Source organism: Apodemus sylvaticus, chromosome 11 (assembly GCF_947179515.1).
Source record: "Apodemus sylvaticus chromosome 11, mApoSyl1.1, whole genome shotgun sequence".
Taxonomy (NCBI): Eukaryota; Metazoa; Chordata; class Mammalia; order Rodentia; family Muridae; genus Apodemus; species Apodemus sylvaticus.
This window is the reverse complement of record NC_067482.1, coordinates 83,857,817-83,878,090: the sequence shown is the minus strand read 5'-3', so window position 1 is coordinate 83,878,090 and position 20,274 is coordinate 83,857,817. Positions and strand designations below refer to the sequence as shown.

Here is a 20,274-nt window from a genome sequence, read left to right as displayed (position 1 = left end):
TTGAGCTCGCATGGGTGAAGCAGAGAGCTGGTTGGTACTAAAGCTTCAAATCATCAGCAGGAGGTAAATATGTGGCCCAGGGACTTACTGCTGAAGAGGTGGTAGGTGGGGAGGCAGGAGGCAGAACAAGTTACCACAAGAGGCATCTACCTGCACCAACCTAGCCAGGTAGTGTCCACCTCCAGCTGAAAATTAAAAGCTAAGTAACTATAAGAGACTCATTCTAAAAGTCAGGACTTCACTCTACTCAAACATGTTTGTGTTGAGGGAAACACCTGTGGTTTCTGTTTCAGCTTTTCTGTGCAAAGTTCACGGAGTACCTGGAAGACTTCCACATCTGGCTCTCACTGTACAGTCATCCCCCATCCAGCGGTTACCCCCACACACAGCGGCTTGCTGTGTCCTTCTGCCTGCTGTGTGTCTACTCCTGCCTCACTGCCCTGGTCACTGCGGGAGGCCAGGAACAGGTGAGAGGCAGCAATCTTCCAGCACTCGCTTCCTATCTTGGTCATGTGGTTTGTTCTTTGAACAAGCAAAACCCAGAGCTCCTGGAGAAGGGCTCAAGCTAGGTGGAGCAATCTAGCAGTGTGCTGAATGGAGTGGTAGCTGAGATCCACAGGCAGCCGGAAGAGAGGAGACACACTAGGCCTGGCTTGAGCATCTGAGACCCTAAAGCCCACCCCTAGTGACGCACTTCCTCCAACACCAACACACCCCCTCCAACAAGGTCACACCTCCTGATAGTGACACTTACTATGGGCCTAGGAGACCGTTTACATTCACATATCTACAGATACTATTCCAGTGAAAACCTGGATTTCACTGACCTCTCCCTGTGTCTGTGGCCTGGCCATGGTAGGATCCAGTGAATAGGTAGATCCTGATTCACACATTCCAGAAGGCAACATGGCTGTTATCAGAGCTGTGAGGGTCTGCAAGTTCCCAAAAGACTGCTTCCCTGTGAAAATCCCCACCCTGGGTTCCACATAGCATGGAATTCAGGGTAAGGGGAAACAAGGTAGTCTTTTTTTGAACATCTATTTGTATTACATGTACATGTGTTACAAGGAGGGTAAGAGTGTGAACTGATGAATGCAGGTACCCTTAGGGTTCAGAGGAGGGGCCAGATCACTTGTGGCTGGAGTGACAGATTATTCGTGAGCTGCCTGATGTGGGTGTTAGGAAATGAACTAGGATCCTCTGAAAGAGTAATACATGTTTTTAATCATTGAGCCATCTCTCTAACCCAATGTTGTTTCCTATGAAAAATTCATGATCGTTCACGGGGCCAGCGCCCAGGTTCACATGGTCCTCCAGACAGCTGAGCGATACAATGGCAGTAGCCGTGTCAAGACTGAGTTCAGTCATCTGTCCTAGGACAACAACAGGTGGTGAATTCTTTGTGAGGCAGCAGATATGATCGCACTTAACACCCAGCATTTTAAAATATAATGATATGTTGGTAGAACTTGTAACAATAAATAAATGATGGTGAAGTAATGTCATCGATTGACAAGTGGGGATCTGTTGTGCTTCCCTGGGGGCCTCCAGTGATCTGCTCCAGGATGGCATCTCCTCCTCTGCTGGGAGCCTACTGAACCCCTTGGCACCTCCCTTTGGGATTGGTGTCAGGACTTAGCCCCCTGAGTACAGATCTTGTGGGTGTTTGGCAAGCATTTGTTTGGCTCACAAGATGTGTCTAGGAGGAAATGCACATTTTGTCTTGCTCAACCCCGATAGCAGAAGCAAGGCTTCTGGGAGAAAGGGCTTTAGTGAAACAGGAGTCATACGGAATTCTGTGTGTTGGACTCGAGGGACATAACTGCCACGTGTTTGAACCATTGCAGCGCCGCCTGGATGTGGGTCCCACGGCTCTCACTCTGGACTCCTTCAGTCTGGCCCTGCTGTGCACCCTCCTGGCCTGTCCAGCCGCACAGCTCCTGTCACTGCTCTTCAGGTGCAGCAAGGTAAGGTAGCTGTGTGGCCCTGGGATCCTGAGGAGACACCCTCCCTCCATGTGAGACGCTCCTACCAGTCAACATCTTTGCTTCATAGGAAGCCAGAGGGAATCTACGGGCTTCACCACCATGGCCTCTCAGAGGAGTGAAGACAGAGGCGCCTCAGGGTATGGCAAACTAAAAATAGAAGCTACCCTGGCTCTGGGGCTAGTGCTTTCTGTTTGTCTTGTTCATTGAAAATAAATAACACCAGATATATTTAAAATCACTTTTTTTTCTTAGACTATCATCCCTTGTAGACAATAATCTTATAACCACCGTTTCCAAAATAATATAGTGGTAGCCAGGCATCCCGTGGCAAGAAAGCACAGCTGTGTGGAAAGCAAACCCCTTCCCCCAGACCCCATTCTTTACTAATCAATCACCTTTTGCAAACCTTGCATGGGCACATATATCCCTCTTTACTCTTTATAATTTTTAGCTACACAATTTTCTCTGGCTCTGTGACTTCTGGTGAGTGGTTCTGGGTGGCTGAGGGCTGGACCAGGCCCATATGAGGATGGAGAAATCACGAACCTTCATCTCAGCCCTGCCTGGTCTCTCAGGGTCACCCTGATGAGGACAAGAGAGAAGCATCCCTGTAGTACCACAGCTCTGCCTAGTTCAGAGTCTTACATCTGCTTTTTCTCCCCAACAGGCCCTGATCCCAGTGGGAGACCAGATTCGAGACAGCCCTCCCCAGTAAGTTTTATGACATACAGTTGCTAGCTCTATAGCATAAGATGCTGTCTTAGTCAGGGTTTCTATTGCTATAAAGGAAAACATTTAACTGGGGCTGGCTTACAGTTCAGAAGTTTAGTCCGTTATTGTCGTGACAGGAAGCATGGGGGCATGCAGGTAGACATGATGCTGGGGGATAGCTGAAAGCACTACATGTGGACCCATGGGCAGCAGGAAGAAAGTGAGACACACCAGGCCTGGCTTGAGCATCTGAGACCCCAAAGCCCACTCTTAGTGACACACTTCTTCCAACAAGACCACACCTACTCCAACAAGGCCACACCTCCTGATGGTGACATTTACTATAGGCCTATGGGGCCATTTTCATTCAAACTACTACAAATGCTAAGATCTGGTTTTTACTGACGACTTCCTGTGTCTGTGGCCTGGCCATGGTTGGATCCAGTGACTAGCTGGATCTTGATTCCCATGCTGCAGGCAGTGGTTCACTCTGCTCCACAGCTCACAGCACCAGTTGCTAGGTAAGGCACTCTCAGGTCCCACTGTAGCCCTCACCTTCCAACCTTTCTTCCTCTAGAGGGCTTTGTAATCTAACAACCTGACTGCCAAGAGCTGTCTGGAGGCCCCCAGCATTGACCCATGGTGGAAAGATGGAAATGTGGGTTAGAAACAAGGGAGTTGGCTACAACAGGCACTAGTGTTCAGACACAGCAGAAAAATTGCCATTGGCCTGGCCTAACCTTGTCATAATTTCAGCATCCCACATCAGACCTTCTTCCTGGGACTGACACAGCTTGGAGGACAGGAGCCGGCTGCAGAGGTGTGGTCTGTTTACCGTTTCCACTGGAGGCCTGCAGGGATACACATCTTGCTCTGAGAGAGAAGGGCCACTACTCTCTTCCCCGTTCACAAGGTGACGTCACCTTATGGCTGTACTGAGTAACCCCCTGTTCCTGCTGACAAATCAGTGATCTGTCAAGCAAAATGTACTTGGTCCAAATGACACTAACCATTGTGGTCTCCTCTAAAATCCAAGCATGGGGATGGACCCAGGCTTATCTAAAAATCATAACATTTGACTTCAGTCCAACCCTGGTGAGACTGGTTTACAAGCTTGATACAATCCTTTTTAAAGGGCACTATGAGACCCTCCGCTTTAAATATCCTAAAGGATAAAGTTCCACTTCTTTCTGTGCAAAACAGAGTGTCAGCTCCAGCTTCAAATCATGGCAGATGATCACTGAGCTGGAAGAGGAGGAGAGAATAGGGAAGGGCATTCCATAGACTAGGGGTGAATCTCACCAGAACCTGGGTCCTAGGAAGTAACGTCATCTGGTCTGATCATTGGGACTGAAGAGTCTGCTGACCAGTAGGGATGTCAGAGTATTACTTCAGGTCTCTGAGGCCACATGCTATGTGGACAAATAGTCAACAGGAGCTTTGGGCAGAAGGTAGGCACTGCTATAGAGACAGTGGTCACCAAGTGGCCAACTGTGCCTGGTCTACAGTACACCCTAGGGGAGAAGGAAAAGGCCATGTCTAAGTGTAAATGCGTACTCAGCTATCCATGATTATAGAGACGGCACCGGTACTGGCAGGCTGTCCAAAGGTTCCTGGAAATCTATGCTGGGCAGAGAGATGATGGGCTTTGAAGTCAGAACACAGACATGAGACGTTCACTGTAGAATAAGTAGAGAGCATGCATAGAGTTCAGATGACCCAGATATATCATCCAACTCCTTTCCTCATTCCCCACTGCTACCTTGGCTCTGCAGGCAAAGAACAATGTCCAGTTCAAAGATCATTATCAAGAGGAGCTTCCTCTGTGGCCACTTGTTCTGCTTAGACTTTAGCTGATTGAATGAGGCCCACCCCTGTGGGGAGGGCTACCTGCTTTGTCCGGCTCACTGGTTTTTGTCTTCTCTGGATCTTCATGACAGAGACCCCTCAGTTAATATGTGACCATATATCTGATACCCCATGGCCCAGCCAAGGGGATAAGCTCCCATCACATTGCGGTTGGGAATGACAAGGTCCGCTAACCAGCCGTTCTCCATCTTGTTCCTCCTTAGCTCCCAGCAGTGCTTTTGAAGAACTTGGGCCCCAGCAGTCAAGGGTCTGTCTGCTCTGGTCAAGCTCTGTGGCCTGGGTCATCTCTGGGTCAGCTTCCCTGGCCTGTAGTATGGGGACAGGATACCTAGGCTACAGGTGAGTATAGAGGTTTTTAGGTATCCTCAGGTGCTTGATAGATGTTTAGGATCTGTGAAGAGACTCATGCATTTCGGGGAACTCATTAGGTTACCAATGCCACTAATTTTTTTCCCTTAGTCCATTAGGTGAATTAATCATATGCAAACTCAAAAGGGTCACTTGGCTTTCAACAGAAGCTCTGCCTAGACAGAGTCCTGGGTATGAAACAAAAAGCGTGGGAGGGGCACTAAAAAGAGGGGCATCCTGCCTCCAGGCTTATCAGAGGAAAAACCCCTGATGCTGGCCAAAATTAACCATTTGTTCTCTGGTGTTCTTTGGGGAAAAAAATGTTTAACTATGATGCAAACATCATAGATCCTAGCCAGCCCTTCCTATTCACCCCTCTTCATCTGACTCCTGTGTCATTTGGGCTACCACTGAAGACTGGAGGGCCACCCCCTTGTGGCTCTGGAGAAACCCACACCAAGTTTCTAACCCATGAGAAGGGTAGCCACCCAAGGCCCTTTCTTCCTGACAATATCCCTTCTCCCAACTGCATTGCTGGCCACTGTGTGAGGACAGGACAGGCACTAGAAGTTTCTTCACACCTCAGTTTACTTATCTGTAAAAGATGAACACTGGGCATGTGTAATCCAGAGTCATAAGGATAAAATACCAAGTGCTCACACCACCCCCACCCACTCCTCGTCTGTGATCTGTTCTGTCTTTACTTCAGGCTCTCTTACTCTTGGTCCTGGGAAGTTTCAGGGAGGTTGGTGTCCCCTCATCAGGGAAGGACCCTGCTTTGATGGGCAGACAGACCTGTTGCCCATCCCACAGCTCCTCCTCAAGCACCCCCATGTCTCCCAGCAGTGAGGGCATCATTGCCTCTGGCTGTACCTGGCTTCATGGGTAGCCTACTCCCGTGAAGGTCCTGATAGACTCCTCTTCTGGGCAGGTTTGTGCCGGCACAGTGTATGTGGTGGCTGCACCTGCTGCTTCTCTCTCTGGTCTGCTGTGCATTCATCACTCAGCCGCTCATGGTAAGAAACCGCACTGTGGTGGAGGTGCCTTCGGCAACCTGGGACTGGGGAGGAGAGGGATCAGGGCTTCGGGTTTTTTGGTGGGTTGCATCTTCTCTTTAGAGTTTAACTCAGATGTGATAAGAAACTCTGGGAGCCAGGCCTTGGGCTAAGAAGCTCCACCTCAACCTGGTATTCGGAATCCTTATTTTTAAAAATCCCAAAAGAGATGAACCACTTTGCTTCTATTTTCAGTTTATGAACCTGTTCCCCAGAGGTCCCAAGCAAGTCTCTTGGTGAAGGCTACACCTAGTGACTTAGTACTGGGGATTTCAGGGTAGCGGCTTCTGGTATCTATTCTGAAGTGAGATAAGTCAGCTGGCAGTGCAATACCAGGAAGATGGCTCTGTGGGAGGGACACAGACAGACACAGCTATGGGCACCTCTCTTCCAGATCTGCTTGGCAGCACTGGCCTTTGCCTGGAAATGGAAACATGACAGCGAGTTTTTTGCCGAATCTTTGCGAGCTGCGACCAAGGGTCTGGATTTGGAAGTGGAAGAACATTCCAGAACTCGCATTCCTCTTTCTCCTCTCTCCCATAGTCCTGACAGTGCTGAGGAGGCTGAAAGGGTGAGCAGAAGGAGGAGCGTTCAGAACTGCTCTGTTCCCTCCATGGAGATGGACCTGTTCCCCAGAGTTCAAATTCAGCTGTGCTTTTGGAGTCCCACTGTGTGTGTTTGTGTGTTGTGTGTTTGTGTGTTGCATATAGTATATATGCATGTGGGGTATGTGTGTATGTATGTGTGCCTGTGTGTTTGTATATTGTGTATGGTGCATATGCGTGTGGTTTGTGGGGTGTGTGTGTGCTGCATGTGGTGTGTGTGTGTATGTGTGTGTGCCTGTGTGTTTATTGTTGTATATTCATATGTGTGGTGTGTGTGTCTGTGTGTCTGTGTGTTTATGTGTTGTGTATGATATATATGTGTGGTATATGTGTGTGTGCATGTGCCTGTGTGTTTATGTGTTGTGTATGGTATATATGCATAGTGTGTGTGTGCCTGTGTATTTATGTGTTGGGTATGGTATATGTGTGTGGTGTGTGTGTGTCTGTGTATTTATGTGTTGTGTATGGTATATATGTGTGGTGTGTGTGTGTGTGCATGTGCCTGTGTGTTTATGTGTTGTGTATGGTATATATGCATGGTGTGTGTGTGTGTGTATGCCTGTGTGTTTATGTGTTATGTATGGTATATATGCGTGGTATCTGTGTATGTATGTGCCAGTGTGTTTATGTATTGTGTCTGGTATATACGCATGTAGTGTGTGTGTGTATGTGTGTGTGTGTATGTGTTGTGTATGGTATATATGTGTGGGGTGTGTGTGTGCATGTGCCTATGTGTTTATGTATTGTGTATGGTATATATGCATAGTGTGTGTGTGTGTGTGTGTATGCCTATGTGCTTATGTGTTGTGTATGGTATATATGCGTGGTATATGTGTATGTATGTGCCTGTGTGTTTATGTATTGTGTCTGGTATATATGCATGTAGTTGTGTGTGTGTGTGTGTGTGTGTGTGTGTGTGTGTGTGTGAATTTCTTATGCTTCTTTCCTTATATTTACCCCAATCCCAGTGAAATCAGAACCACAAGGAAGTGAGTACTGTGAACACGTAGAGGTTAGTGCCTGGAGAGATGGCTCAGCAGGTAAGAGCACTGGCGACTCTTCCAGAGGACTGTGGTTTAATCCCCAGCAACCACATGGAGGCTCACAACCGTCTGTAACTCCAGTTCCAGGAGAATCTGACACCCTCACACAGATATACACATAGGCAAAACACAAATGAACATTAAGTAAATACATAAATAAACAGGATCATTAAAATTGTAAAACTGTATAAACAGAAAGGAAAAAGAAGCTCTAGAGGGGAATGAAAAATATAATTTCTGGCCACAGTTTCAGAACTTGTAGATCATTTGCTTTTCAATGCACTCATAGGAAGTGTATCGGCCTCCCTCCTCCTCACGTCCACATGGACATCAGCAGTCTCCACATCCCAACCATAGGCCCTCTGTTTCCTGTCTTCTCTACTCCATCCTTCGACACCAATTCTCTACACACCTGCAGGCTTCCTTCTCCAAGGCTTTCTTGCTCTGTCAGCACAGGCAACTGGGTCCAACCCGAGGCCACAGCGTGGTTCTAATCTCAGAACCTGGGTCCAACCCAAGACCACAGCGTGGTTCGAATCCCAGAACCAAGAAGCCTTTGAGGAGCTCAGACCCCTTCAGGCTTGACTCTCCAGCCCTGCGTCTGCCATCACCTTAGTTAGCATCCTGACACTCTACCTGCTGAGTCTCCGAGGCACCAGCCACAGTGCACGGTCCTCAGCACATGAGGCATATCTAACCACAGCCCCCAGCTTCACTCTCCAGCATTTCCTCTCTTTCTTAGAAGCTCTGGGAGGAAGGACTGAGGGGGTCCGGGGACTGCTCCCTGAACGTGCCTAGAATGGCTAAGCAGATGAGTGAGAAATGAATGGGTGACTATTTCCCATGGGTTTGCCTCTTAACTACTATGAGTCCTGCCCAGGAACTACAACATGGAAGCAATAATGCTTTTATTACACCAGGCAAACAAGACAAAGATCACTCATGCTGAAACAAACTGTTTTAAAATCAGCTTTCCGGTCTTTGGAGGTCTCTAACAGGAACTACTTTGCAATGCCAAAGGCAGTTGCCACTGTGGCTGGGCAGCAGTGATCAGGTCTCTCCTGGGAAGCTATGCTTTCTAAAGGCCCAGTGCAATCCTTGCCAAAAGAGCTGGCCTGGGACATGAGCTGAGGTTGCAAATGGGTCTACGTCATCTCGCATGGCCTCCCCAACAGCACAGTGTGTGCTAACTGCACAGAGACCCTCTCTGTCTCCTGAAGACAATGCAGAGAGCAATGGTGACAGCTCTTGGGTTGGCAGGGACCCCCAAAATGCTCTCTTTCTCCAGTGCTGACCCCAGTATCACGGTGCTCCCCTTCCGTCACGATGCTCCCCTTCCATCACAGGTCTTGGCTGCCCGGCAACGAGAACGCCACCTGCGCTGGACTCAGATGCCATCCAGGGCCAAGTTCAGAGTGACCAGGGAGAGACTGAAGAGAGAAAGCCTCATGCGGGCAGCCCTGAGGTAGGTGGAGGGCAGAATACAAGGGCTTCCTCTGGCCCTGCCTTCTTTTTAGAGGGAATGATAAGAGATCCTGCACTTGGGAAAACCCCTTCCCATGTCTCAGCCTGTGCCAGAGGCTGAGGGACAGAGACACTGCACTGGAAACTGATCTGGCGATAATCCACGGCCAGAGCTCTGACCTCAACTCCATCAGCCATGCAGACTCGCATGCATCACGCTGTTCCCAGCACCAGACCTGGCATTCCGCTCCTCCAGCTGGTTACACAGGGCTATGAAAATCCAAGAGCAAGTGTTGTACCTTTCCATAGGCATTGACTGAGTATTTTAAAATAAGTCAACAGTACAATTTACCTAGGCATGTTCTGGAGATCAACACAAAGTCTACTTCAAATTTTTAGATAAAGCATCAAGCTTAGTAACTGTGATACTGAGACAACTGTGATACTGAGTCCAAATTCTGACTTCAGTCATGCTTCTATGTCAGGGGTATCTGATCTCCTGCCCATCTGTGGGCAGATATGAATAGCAGTTCCTGGAGGAACCTTCTGCAAGGACTAGTCAATGCATGTCTCCCAGTTCTGAGTTCTAGATTCTAGACTTCTTGAATCCGTCAAGAATCTAGAAGCTTCAGTTGTTTTTAATACAATGATGTCATTAAAGTATGCAGCATCACCTCCATTTTATTGTCTCCCTTAAAAACCCTTATCACCTGCATATACTCAACTCCCTTAAGTAAAGAACAGGTCCTGAGAGATTCTTTTCCAAAGAAGAGAACCATGGCAATATTACAATGTCAAACTTAAAGTCAGTGAGAAAGGAATTCTGAAAAGATAAGGCACTGACAGAAGACTTTTAAATTTATTCAGACTGCTCATAAAAACAGGGATGGTACCATGAACCAAACCCACCAAAATCATGAACAGCAGACCTAGGTGTGTGTGTGTCTCACACACACACACACACACACACACACACACACTTATACCTTGAAGTCACATGGGTATGCTAAGCACTGTGTAGCCAGGGCCCTGCAGTACCCACTGCATTGCTCAAGACCAGGATATGAAGGGAACTGTGGGTATCTGGGTGTCTGAGAACAGGAGGATCCAGAGCTCCTGGGGGAGGGGTCGCCCCAGGGACTGTGCTGCCACACAACCCCAGTGTACAGGTGCATGGAACACTGGGTAGCTGATGCCCACAGAGCTTTCTGAGCTGAGCAGAGCAAAGCTGAGAAACTCAGATCCCCAGGCCAAATCCTCATCCTGAGAGAGCCACAGGCAGTGTCCACACCAAGGTAGACGCCTGAGAACACAGCTAGAGACGACAGGTTCAGAAGGTAACTCTTTTTGTCGATATCATTAATAAAAGTCTGGGGAAATCCCACAAAAAATAAAATAAATAAAAACAAATAGTCAGTGAAAGAATTTAGAAAAGTAACTAATTGTCAACTAAAGCATCAGGGCCATTATCCTTCATTAAGTCAAGTAAGATGTAACTCCACTCCAGTCCAGCAAAAGACACAGCTGCCATGTCTTTTGTCAGTGGGAAGTGCATAAAAGAGTCAGGAGAGTTAAACAATCTTCAGAGACTGAAATGTAGCCTGAAAGCAGTGGGAACGCATCAGTGCCTACATCAGTGTCTGTCTGGTGTCTGTCATTCTTCAAATTAGTGACTCATTGTGTGATAGGGCACAGAAGCAGTTACATGGTTATCTAGTTTTGTCATTGCTGCTATCCAAAGAGAACTGTTTACAGCCTGAGAGAAAGGCAGCATGGATTCTAGCTCAGAAATACCAAAATCCTGTAGCCTTCATCATGAACAGTAAATCACAAATCAATGAAATAGACACCTAGATCAGTGGAACGAAAGAGAGAGGCCAGAAACAGCCAATGAATAGGCCCAAGCAGTTTGATTGACAAAAACATTAAGGCAATTCAATGCACAAGTTAATAGGCTTTTCCAAATGGGGCTGGGAAAGCTGAATGTTGATAGCATAAAAACCAGCACAGAGGTGCTGAAATCCCATCCCGAGCTAAGGAGCTATTGGTGGTTGGTAGCTGGTAGGAGAAAGACAGTTTTCCTTAGGGTACAGCCAGAGTAGGTCGGCCAAGCTCCAGTACAAGGCCACGCATTGCAGCCCATACGAGCAGCTCAAATTATACTTGATTGATTAAAAAATAAAGACAAAATTGAATGAGTGGGGCAGGTGGGTGGATCTAGGAGGTGCTGGGTGATCAAAATATTTTGTGTGAAGTTTTCCAAAAACTAATAAAAACTAGGAAGGAGTCTTTTAAAAGTACAAAGAATAAACACAGTGTTTAAACCATCTCATGCCTTATACAGATACATCCCAACTGGGACATACATGCCCTGCTCCCTAAAATATTGCCCGTGAGAAAAATGTGGACACACGGGGTCTCTAAGGCTGCTAACCCTTCCATCTCTCTTCCCAGTGACATGACCACGCACAGCATCATGTTACTGCTGCTTTTGTTTATTGCATATGGGAGAGTCTGCCCAGGTGAATCTTCTCTCAATCATGCCATCAGGAAAGCATTTACAAGGTAGGAGGGTTGGGGGGGGGGGGGTGCTGGTTAAAGATCTGGGAAGTGTTGCACTAATTTCTCATCATTGCACTCATACCCAAAGCCAACTTCAAGTTCTGGGTTCCAGAATCAGTTTCCTTCACTGTGTTCCAGAAGCGGGAGCCCTACAGATGCTCTACCCACACCTTGGGTCAATTTCACCTACCCAAGACTGCCCAGAGGAAGGTCAGCACAGCCTGTGGGTGAAGCAGTCTAATTGCCCATGTTAATGGAGGGCTCCAGTTGCAGACTTCGGCAGGTGCTTGCCATCTCACTGGGGTCAATAGTGAAAGAAGTTCTTGGCCCGAAAAGGTCATAACACCTGTTTTGCAAAAAGATTTCAGTGTTCTTCAACCAAAGGCTCCAGTCACAATTCCTGATACCCAGTTTCAAAGTGTGCTTCTCTACCAAGTTCTCTACCACATCTCGAGCATTCATGTTTGTTATTCCTACTTTTAATTGCAACAGATTTGCATCATAAGGAAACACTGCCTAAGGGAACAGTTTAAGGCAGAGACACACTCCATGCATCTGACAGGTGGATACCTTTCTGGGATCTTGACACCCCTGAAATTCGAATGCCCACGGAGACGAGTGAATCCACTTAGTTGAACATTCTTTTGTCATTGAAAGTTATCAACGGGGCAGTTTCTTCGAGGCAGTTTGACTCCATCGATATGAATTATTATTGCTTACTTTCTGGAGACAGTATAACAATACACATTCTGGGATTTCCTTTCTCTTCTGTAAGGAATATTTTCATATCCCTTTCTGTAGCGTTTTAATGAAATGTGTCACCTTTGATTCTCATTTGGTTTTATGTAAATATATTTATTATATTTTTGGCAGGAGAGGACATTAATAAAATCCATTTCACCTTTTTTGCTTTAAGGATGTACTGTTAGATTCTGTAGGACAGAGGAACACTGACACCCTGCTAGATGGTGACTCGCAGATGTCATTCCCTTTGTTCTTATTATTCTATAACAAGGTACTGTCTGGAAGTCCCAGGACTTGAACTTGCCATGGCTTAATTATCCCAGGACTGCTGCAGCTCTACAGAAACTACATGGTAGTTTCTGAGTCCCGTTTTCCAAAGCCACAGTTAGCTTCTTCCTTGATTTAGCTCTTTCCTATGAATAGATGCAAAGATTATGCCAGGAGGGGGCGCTGTGAGCACAACAAAGGGGCCAGGTGGGGCTTTTTTTTTTTTTTGACATGGAAATCAAAACACAAAAACCACTGATTTGGCTAGTTTATTTTTCTCTCACATTTCACGAATTCCTTTTCCTTTGACATTTCTCATATGCCTCTTGATTGTCAAATATTCCAGCTGAGATAACTTCTGTCAAATTCCTGTGCTTTGGGGCCTGGTACACTGAGGTAACCCTCCCAAATGTTGACCCAGGTGGGCTTAGAGCCCTCTTGTTTCCCACAAGGATAGACACCTCACTGCCTCTTGCAGCTCTGGACACAAGGCAGGGCCGTATTTATATATCATGGTTCAAAACCGAATGTTTAAAGTGGACCCTCTCTGCCTTACCGGCCTCCCCAGTACCTAATCCTAAAACTCAACAACTCCTGAGGGGTTGTTATTTGTAGCATTCCAGACAGGGCAAGCCCAGGAAAAGTGAAGCCAATGGAATCCAGGAGTGAGGGGAGGGAGATTGGGGGGGGGGGCTCTCCTGGCTCCCCGTGGCTGGTGGTCCTTTGCTGCCACAGCATTCTCTATAAAATTAGGATACGATTCTAGATTTCTGTCTTCAAAGAAAAAAATTGCTCTAATATCAGATTGTGTCACATTTAATTTGTGCTTGACGTACTTCTGAACTCCAAAGTCTTCACGAAATCCCAAATCAACAAGACTAAACTAAACCACTCTGTGAGGGACAAGTACCGAGAAGTGGGGCAGAAGCCCGGCTCCATCCCAGGGCCCTGCAGAGATGACCACTAATGCTCTCTTCCCGATGCACTGGCGCTGTGGGCCCACTTGATATAATTGCTTTAATTAGTACACACAGGACCAGGCCACGCTTGGACCCTTTGGGTCACCTCTTGCTCCCCATGGTGCCATGTGTGGCTCTGGGTCACAGCAGGTGTTGCTTGGCAGTTTCGTCAATGTGGTCCCAACAGGGAGCAAGTATGGCGCGTGATAGCATTTCTCTGTTTATGCAAGCTTGGACTAGGAGTGCAGTTCAGTGGGAAACCATGTTTAATGTGGGCGAAGACACCTTGGTGTTGATGCCTCAGCACCTCAAAATCTATTGTGTGGATGTGGAGAGATGGCTCAGTGGTTAGGGATACTGGCTGCTCTCTGGAGAACTCTGGTTCTGTTTCTGACACCCATAGAGATGCGCGTAACAATTTTTAACTGTAGTCCCAGGAGATCCAGTGCCGCCTTCTGGCCTCTGAAGGTACGTGCCAGGCATGCAGGTAATGTACAGAAGTGCATGCAAGGAAAACACCCATACACATAAAAATAAGCACTTTTTTTAAAAAACAACTTTAAGTGTTGTGGGAACTCAGTGTGGATATTAAACATACACCGGTTTACTTTTTCAAACAGATATGGGCCTTTCTTAGTGGCAGGCGTGCAGTCAGCTTGCCTGCCGATATTCCTCCCTTCCGCTGTCCCTTTGTGCAGTGCATTCTGCCCAGGGCTGTGACTATGTCCAGGGTTTTACCAGCTTTATTTGTACCTCGCATGCTGACTCTGCCTCCTTTCCAGGAAGCGCTCTGTTCTCCATCGGAGCCTCTAGATGGCCCTTGCAGCCTTCCTGCCTGCTTAGGATTTGACCAGTTTGGCCAAGTTTTCAGAAAAGTATGGAATTGAGATCGAGCAGTCAGTAGAAGGCCTGCAGAGATTAGGCTCCAAAACAACAACACACACATTTGTGGGTGGGTAGCAGGCAAACTCTACTCAAGGAGAGGGACTGGGGCTAGAGAAGGCTGTGGTTAAAAGTGCAGAGTGCTCCTCCAGAGGACCCAAGTTCAGGTCCCAGCACCCACGGCCAGCAGCTCACAGTTATGCCTGCAACGCCAGCTCCAGAGGGGGCAGTTGTCTCTTTTAGTCTTTGCAGTTACCTACACACACACACACAACTAGAAGAGAAGGGACGGAAGGAGAAGCGATAGCTTCTGGGAATTGCTCACACACGTTACGGAAATTTTGCATGCGTGTTATGTTCGACATATATAAGTTGCCAATGGGGGTATTTGTTTCTCTGTTAACATATTTTGAAGGCCTTTTCCTTGTCCGTGGTTCCTCTTTTATCACATTGTCTAGCTTTCTTACGTGGTTGTGAGGTATTACAGCCGTCTGGCACGAAGCCTCCTCTTTCCTGCTTCTGAGGTCATGTCCCTGAACGCAACGCTAAGAGATGCCTGTCCCGGGCTTTCTGGATGCTGTGCACTGGGTCAGGTGACCCACTCTGAAGCTCAGCTAATCAAGAGTGCTCAGGGCACTCCTCCTGCCCGCAGTTGGTGACCTAAGGCAACGCCTGCTTTGTAATCAAGTGTCGAACATCTCATGGAACTGGTTATTGTGCTAAAAGTAAAAACAGAAGAGTTGGTGGGTGAAATTTTTCCCACAGCAGAGTTAAAAGAGTGTCAGTTTTAACTGTTCTTGTAGGCTTCATCTACATCTATATACAATTTCTTGTTTCCCCACAGAAGGACAGGAATCTGATCTTGTTTCCTGGTGTCTACAAGCGTGCCTGCTGCTCAGTATTTGCCCAGTAATGTTTGTTGAGTGAATGAATGAGCGTTATTCCCCACTGTTTCTCTTCCCTCTGCCACTGAGGAGCAAACTGAATCCTGGAATTGTCTCTCATCTTACAGATTGCTTAATTCCCACAGATGTGTGTGGGGGGGGGAATGGCAATATATCCCTCTCGATCGATGGGATTTGTTCTTAGGGCTTCATGATATTTTTTGTTTTGTTCTTGAATTAAGAAGTGCCAATCACTCCTTGGGGGACGTCGGCAGCACAGAAGACTGGTGGGACTGGACACTGAGCACACTGCTAGAGGGGCTGTACCCAGAAAGAACGTCTGCTAGAGCCTGGGGGGCACAGGTGCGTTCCTTTCCTATCTGCCGGATGCTATACAGCCGTGAGGAGAAGCCACAGTGCGCTGTAGAATCCGCTCCATGGCACCAGGGCCGGCAAAGAAAGCAGTCGCTCTTCTTGCCTGGAGTCTGTGTCAAGCCATCCACATCCTCTCGTCAGCGCTTGCCAGTCCAAGCAGGGCCTAGACACTTAAACGGGTTCAGGGTGAAGGAAGAAGCTAGCTCACTGCTAGCATGACAGAGGCCCAAGAGTCCCCAGATCAGAAGAGCAGCCAATGGCTAAGACAGCGTCGTTAGGGAAGCTTCCAGAAAAAGGCAAGATTGGTCCAAAGTCTGTGTGATCCAGTCCCCTTATTCAGGGTTCACTCTCTTTTCTCTTTTGAAAAATAGAAGATCTTGGTCTTCTATCCCTGAAACATTTCATCCTGTTTTGTTTCCTTTCGTTGTGGAGGCACCTGGGACATTCCTATGAGGTGGTCGCATCCTCAGGGTTGTCGGGGGAATAAAGCTCTGATTCCACAGATGCAGCGACCTGAGCATCCCCAGCCTTGTCAGCGATGCTCTGCGGGCGGCAGCTGAGGTTCACAGCTCTGACCTGTTGCCTCTCTTCATCTTTCAGCCTGGAGCTCTCGGAGGGCAGTGCCACCTGATAGGCCCCGCCGTGATCAAGCAGCTGAAGGTGTCTGCTGGCACTGCGTGCACGGTAAGCACCCTGGGAGACTCAGGGACAGGGCCGGGCAGGTCAGTTAAGCTCCTCAGACAGTTGGGAGGTGGTGTGAGGTTGCCAGGTGCCAGGGCCTACCTTCCTTCTGCTCTGGCCAAGCACCCCCCTACACCCTCTGCTTTCTGCCCCAGGACTGTTGTCCTTACTTCTTGACTTGGTATTCTAAGCAAAAGAAGGCTCCTTCTTCTCAAAATCTGAAACTAGGATATTCTTGTATTATTTTCTGATGGGGAAGGATGCCCTGAGACAGGACTATTCCTTGGTGCTTAGTACAATGTTGTGTAGATTGTCCAGCCCCGCCTACCTAGCGCCTCAGCTTCAGCCTTCAGCAGGGATAGCCTGGGTCCTTCTAGTTTGAGAGAGAACCCAGAAATCATGAAGTAGGCTACAGAATTGTTCTTGAGAATAGCAGGGTCCCCGATCATATCATTGGACTGTCCTGTGTATGGACAAAGCTTGGGAGCCCCACAATACAGACAGACTTGGGGACAGGAACTGATTGGGTTACTTGATTGGTGGTTTGTGCTCCAGCCTCCCAGGCCCTTCCCAGAGCCCAGAGTGGAAGATGCACTCCCTATGCATAGTCGTCACCTTGATCCTGAGAACCGAAATGTGACCCCTGGTGGTCCTGAGACCTGTGGCGTGAAGAAAGAGAGCTCCACTCGCAGCCTAGGAAGAACTAGGTCAGTGAGCATCAGTAAGTGTGGCTCCCTGGCCCTGTGCTGCTGGGTGAGGTGTGGCTTCTGCAGGCTCAGCCTCAGGCAAGTCAGAAAGGGCCAGCATTGCTAAGGACAGAGCAGTGCTCCTGATTCAAAGCAATAGTGTGGAAGAACTCAGACTCAGAGTTCAGACCCACATGCATAGAGGAGAACAGAATGGAACAGTCTTTAAAAGTAGCTGCCACAGCCTGCAGTCAGAGAGTCAAGTGAATCTTTCTCCTCTGCTGACTGTGTGCCAAGCAGGGTGCTCACATGGCCTTGACTGTTCCTTTCCTGACTCCTAGAGGAACACAGAAGCTGCCTGGAGCTGCCGTGAGCAGCTGAGGAGTGGATCTTCCTCACTGTGTATACATACAGCATGTATATACCATGCTGCCTGTAGCCTGCTTGTAGTCCGGTACCCTGGCAGTTCCACACCATGCCTAGGCCCCATTCGTGGTACAGTCTTCCTCACAGAATGGGGTTTACATAGGAATCAATTTGAGAGTTATAGAATGTAAAAAGTTATTTAATAGCATGATTTGCTATTAAATATGAATAATATATATGACTCTAGTAAACTGTGGCTTCTTTCTATCCTTACAGTCCACTGGGAGCCCTGAGGGAGGGATGCAGGGCCGCCCTTCCTCACAGGGCATAGGTGAGGGGTAGAAGCCGTCTGTTGACCAGAATTATATCCTTGCTGTTGCAAGAAAAGGAAGAGGAGGGAATGAGGGGTAGTGGGCTCCTGGTGGGGATTCCTGACACATAGGAGCAGTCGGAAGGCAAGAGGTCATCTGTCCCCGTGAAGGTTTGTGTCAGGTGTTTTGGACATGGTGCCACAGGTGGGATTTTCTCTGGGACTCCGAGCCTTGTTCCCTGCCCTCCTCCTGACCCTGGGCTGCTTTCCAGGCGTGAAGCCCACGCAGCTCTGACGGCCCTCAGGGCCAGCAGGTGGATCGACCACAGCACGAGGGTCGTGGTTGTGCATGTCACTCTCTACAACCCTCCGACACGACTCTTCACAAGCGTGACCCTGGGTGCAGAATGTCTCCCCACAGGAGGTCTTGTCCCTTCATTCCTGGTAGAGTCCTTCAGCATCTTCTACAGTGACTCATCCCTAAAGTACCTTCTTATGCTTTCTGAGGTGAGTTCACCTGCCCTGGGCCTCCTGGATGGACACAGGTAACCCTGGCTTCACCGGGGCTAAATACCTCACACTAAGAGACTAGGGCCCTCTCATCGGCCCTTCCCCACAACTCTCTTGCCCGTCTTATGTGGTATGAATCATAGAGGGCAGTGTTGGGGCTGGAGGCAAGGAGGAGCCCCCAGTGGGGAGAGCAACCATTACATACAAAATGAGCCCAAATACTCAGCCACCACAATGTACTAAATTCATTGTGGAGTCAGCCTCAGCCACCGTAACAAAATCCTGTCACCCCTCACTGTCCAGCATTTAACTTTCTATAGTCAACCCTGATCTGAAAATATGAAACGGAATGTTCCGGAAGTAAATAAGGCTTATATTTTAAACAACCTTATAGTGTATTGCGGTGTAATTATTATTGATTATTACTGTTCATCAGTTACTATGCCAGATGCAGAAATTAAGCTTTATCACAACTAGCTACGTATTTATAAAAATGTTACAGTATTAGTAGGGTTTGGTACTATTGACATTTCAGCCAGCCACCAGGAGATAGCCACATACCCCTCAGGCGAATGGAATCACATAGTGCTCACTGACTGAGTGGCTTAAAAAAGCAGGCGTCTATTTCCAAAGCTCCAGTAGCTACAAGTCTAAGATCAAGGTGCCGGGAGAGCTGGGCTGTAGTGCAAACACCCTCCCTGGAGGGTGGAAAGCCACATTCTCTCTGTCACTGACTCATTGTGGCACACAGCCTGGCCCCTTTCCTGTGCCTGGGTGCTTTTGGCCTCAGTATGTATACAAATCCCAATATTATAGCAGCGGCGGCGGCGGAGGCAGCATCCTCATGCCGGCATTTAGCCTTACCTACTTCCATTGAGGCCCACCCACAAATACAGACACCATGGGGGTTTAGGATACCAAAATATTAATTGGAGGATATCAGCCCCCGTAGTCCATAGTATCAGGTGTCTGCAGTTCGCATTGCTTCACTGAAACACCAAAGCCCCAGCAGGCACCCTCCACTGTGTGCCACTGGGCTTACATCTTCTCATTTCATATTTCTTTTGGAAAGTAACATATGCTGCTGGTTGGACAAGTCAAATCTGCTTGACTTCTGGAAGGGAAAGAAGTCTAGGGATTGTTAGAGACAGCCAAGGCTGAGACTGAAATGGAGGATAAGTGTGAAGCAGCGGCGTGGACTGCTGGGAAGGGTCTGAGATAGGAGAGGATCATGCCTTAGGCACCAAAAGTGTATATACATGTATATGTGTATATGTGTATATGTGTATACATGCATCAAAATATCAGGAGTCATACAAAAAAAATGAAGTCATGTTGGACAAAATGTCAAGAGTTTAGAAGACCAAGTCAGTTCCTCTGCCTTTTCTTTGGCTCTACACTATGGAGAAAACAGAAACACTGACTGGAGGAGGTAACTTCTCTGATATAGTCTTCTGTATGGAGAACAATAACACTGATGTATTTCTATCTGAAAGGGAAAGACTTTTATCAGGAAGCCTTATAAATACTCGCTATTTCCAGCATCACTGTGGTCCCCACTGTAACAACAGAGGCAGTCTCTTTCACACCCTCCCTTAGTACTCAAAGCCAATTTAGTTCTGATTATGTTTACAGTTTGTTAAGAGTGGACCTATAAGGCCTAATGCACACAGCTCCCAAAGACTTGGAGAATGCACAAGGCAGGCATGGTGAGCTGGTAGTGGCAGTGGATGCCTTGTTCCTTGGCCTGCAGGGTCAATAGCAGGCCTTGAGGCTTCACATGGAATTGGGTCTCTGAGAGAGCTTAGTGTAGTGAGACCAAGCCGCCCAGATGCCTACTGCAGGTCTAGATTGACATCAAATGCTGCTGAGACAGAATGAGGTTTGTGCCATGTCTACTGGCTGGGCAGAGGCACCAGCCAGAAGTTTAGACCTTGAACAAACAACCCAGCTGACCCTTCTGTT

General features: G+C 47.8%; 1 protein-coding gene across 1 annotated transcript in view; it reads left to right on the top strand.

Annotated features, from left to right (window-relative positions):
• Pkd1l1 (polycystin 1 like 1, transient receptor potential channel interacting) overlaps nt 1-20,274 on the top strand; it is a 136,510-nt gene that overhangs the window by 99,902 nt on the left and 16,334 nt on the right. The window contains exons 35-48 of the mRNA XM_052199716.1: nt 294-467; nt 1,848-1,967; nt 2,056-2,125; nt 2,656-2,699; nt 3,456-3,612; nt 4,772-4,907; nt 5,848-5,932; nt 6,366-6,542; nt 8,966-9,084; nt 11,538-11,648; nt 15,624-15,744; nt 16,357-16,440; nt 16,993-17,144; nt 18,072-18,306. Coding sequence (XP_052055676.1) covers nt 294-467; nt 1,848-1,967; nt 2,056-2,125; nt 2,656-2,699; nt 3,456-3,612; nt 4,772-4,907; nt 5,848-5,932; nt 6,366-6,542; nt 8,966-9,084; nt 11,538-11,648; nt 15,624-15,744; nt 16,357-16,440; nt 16,993-17,144; nt 18,072-18,306 — 1,785 coding nt within the window. The remainder of the gene's footprint in view (nt 1-293; nt 468-1,847; nt 1,968-2,055; nt 2,126-2,655; nt 2,700-3,455; nt 3,613-4,771; nt 4,908-5,847; nt 5,933-6,365; nt 6,543-8,965; nt 9,085-11,537; nt 11,649-15,623; nt 15,745-16,356; nt 16,441-16,992; nt 17,145-18,071; nt 18,307-20,274) is intronic.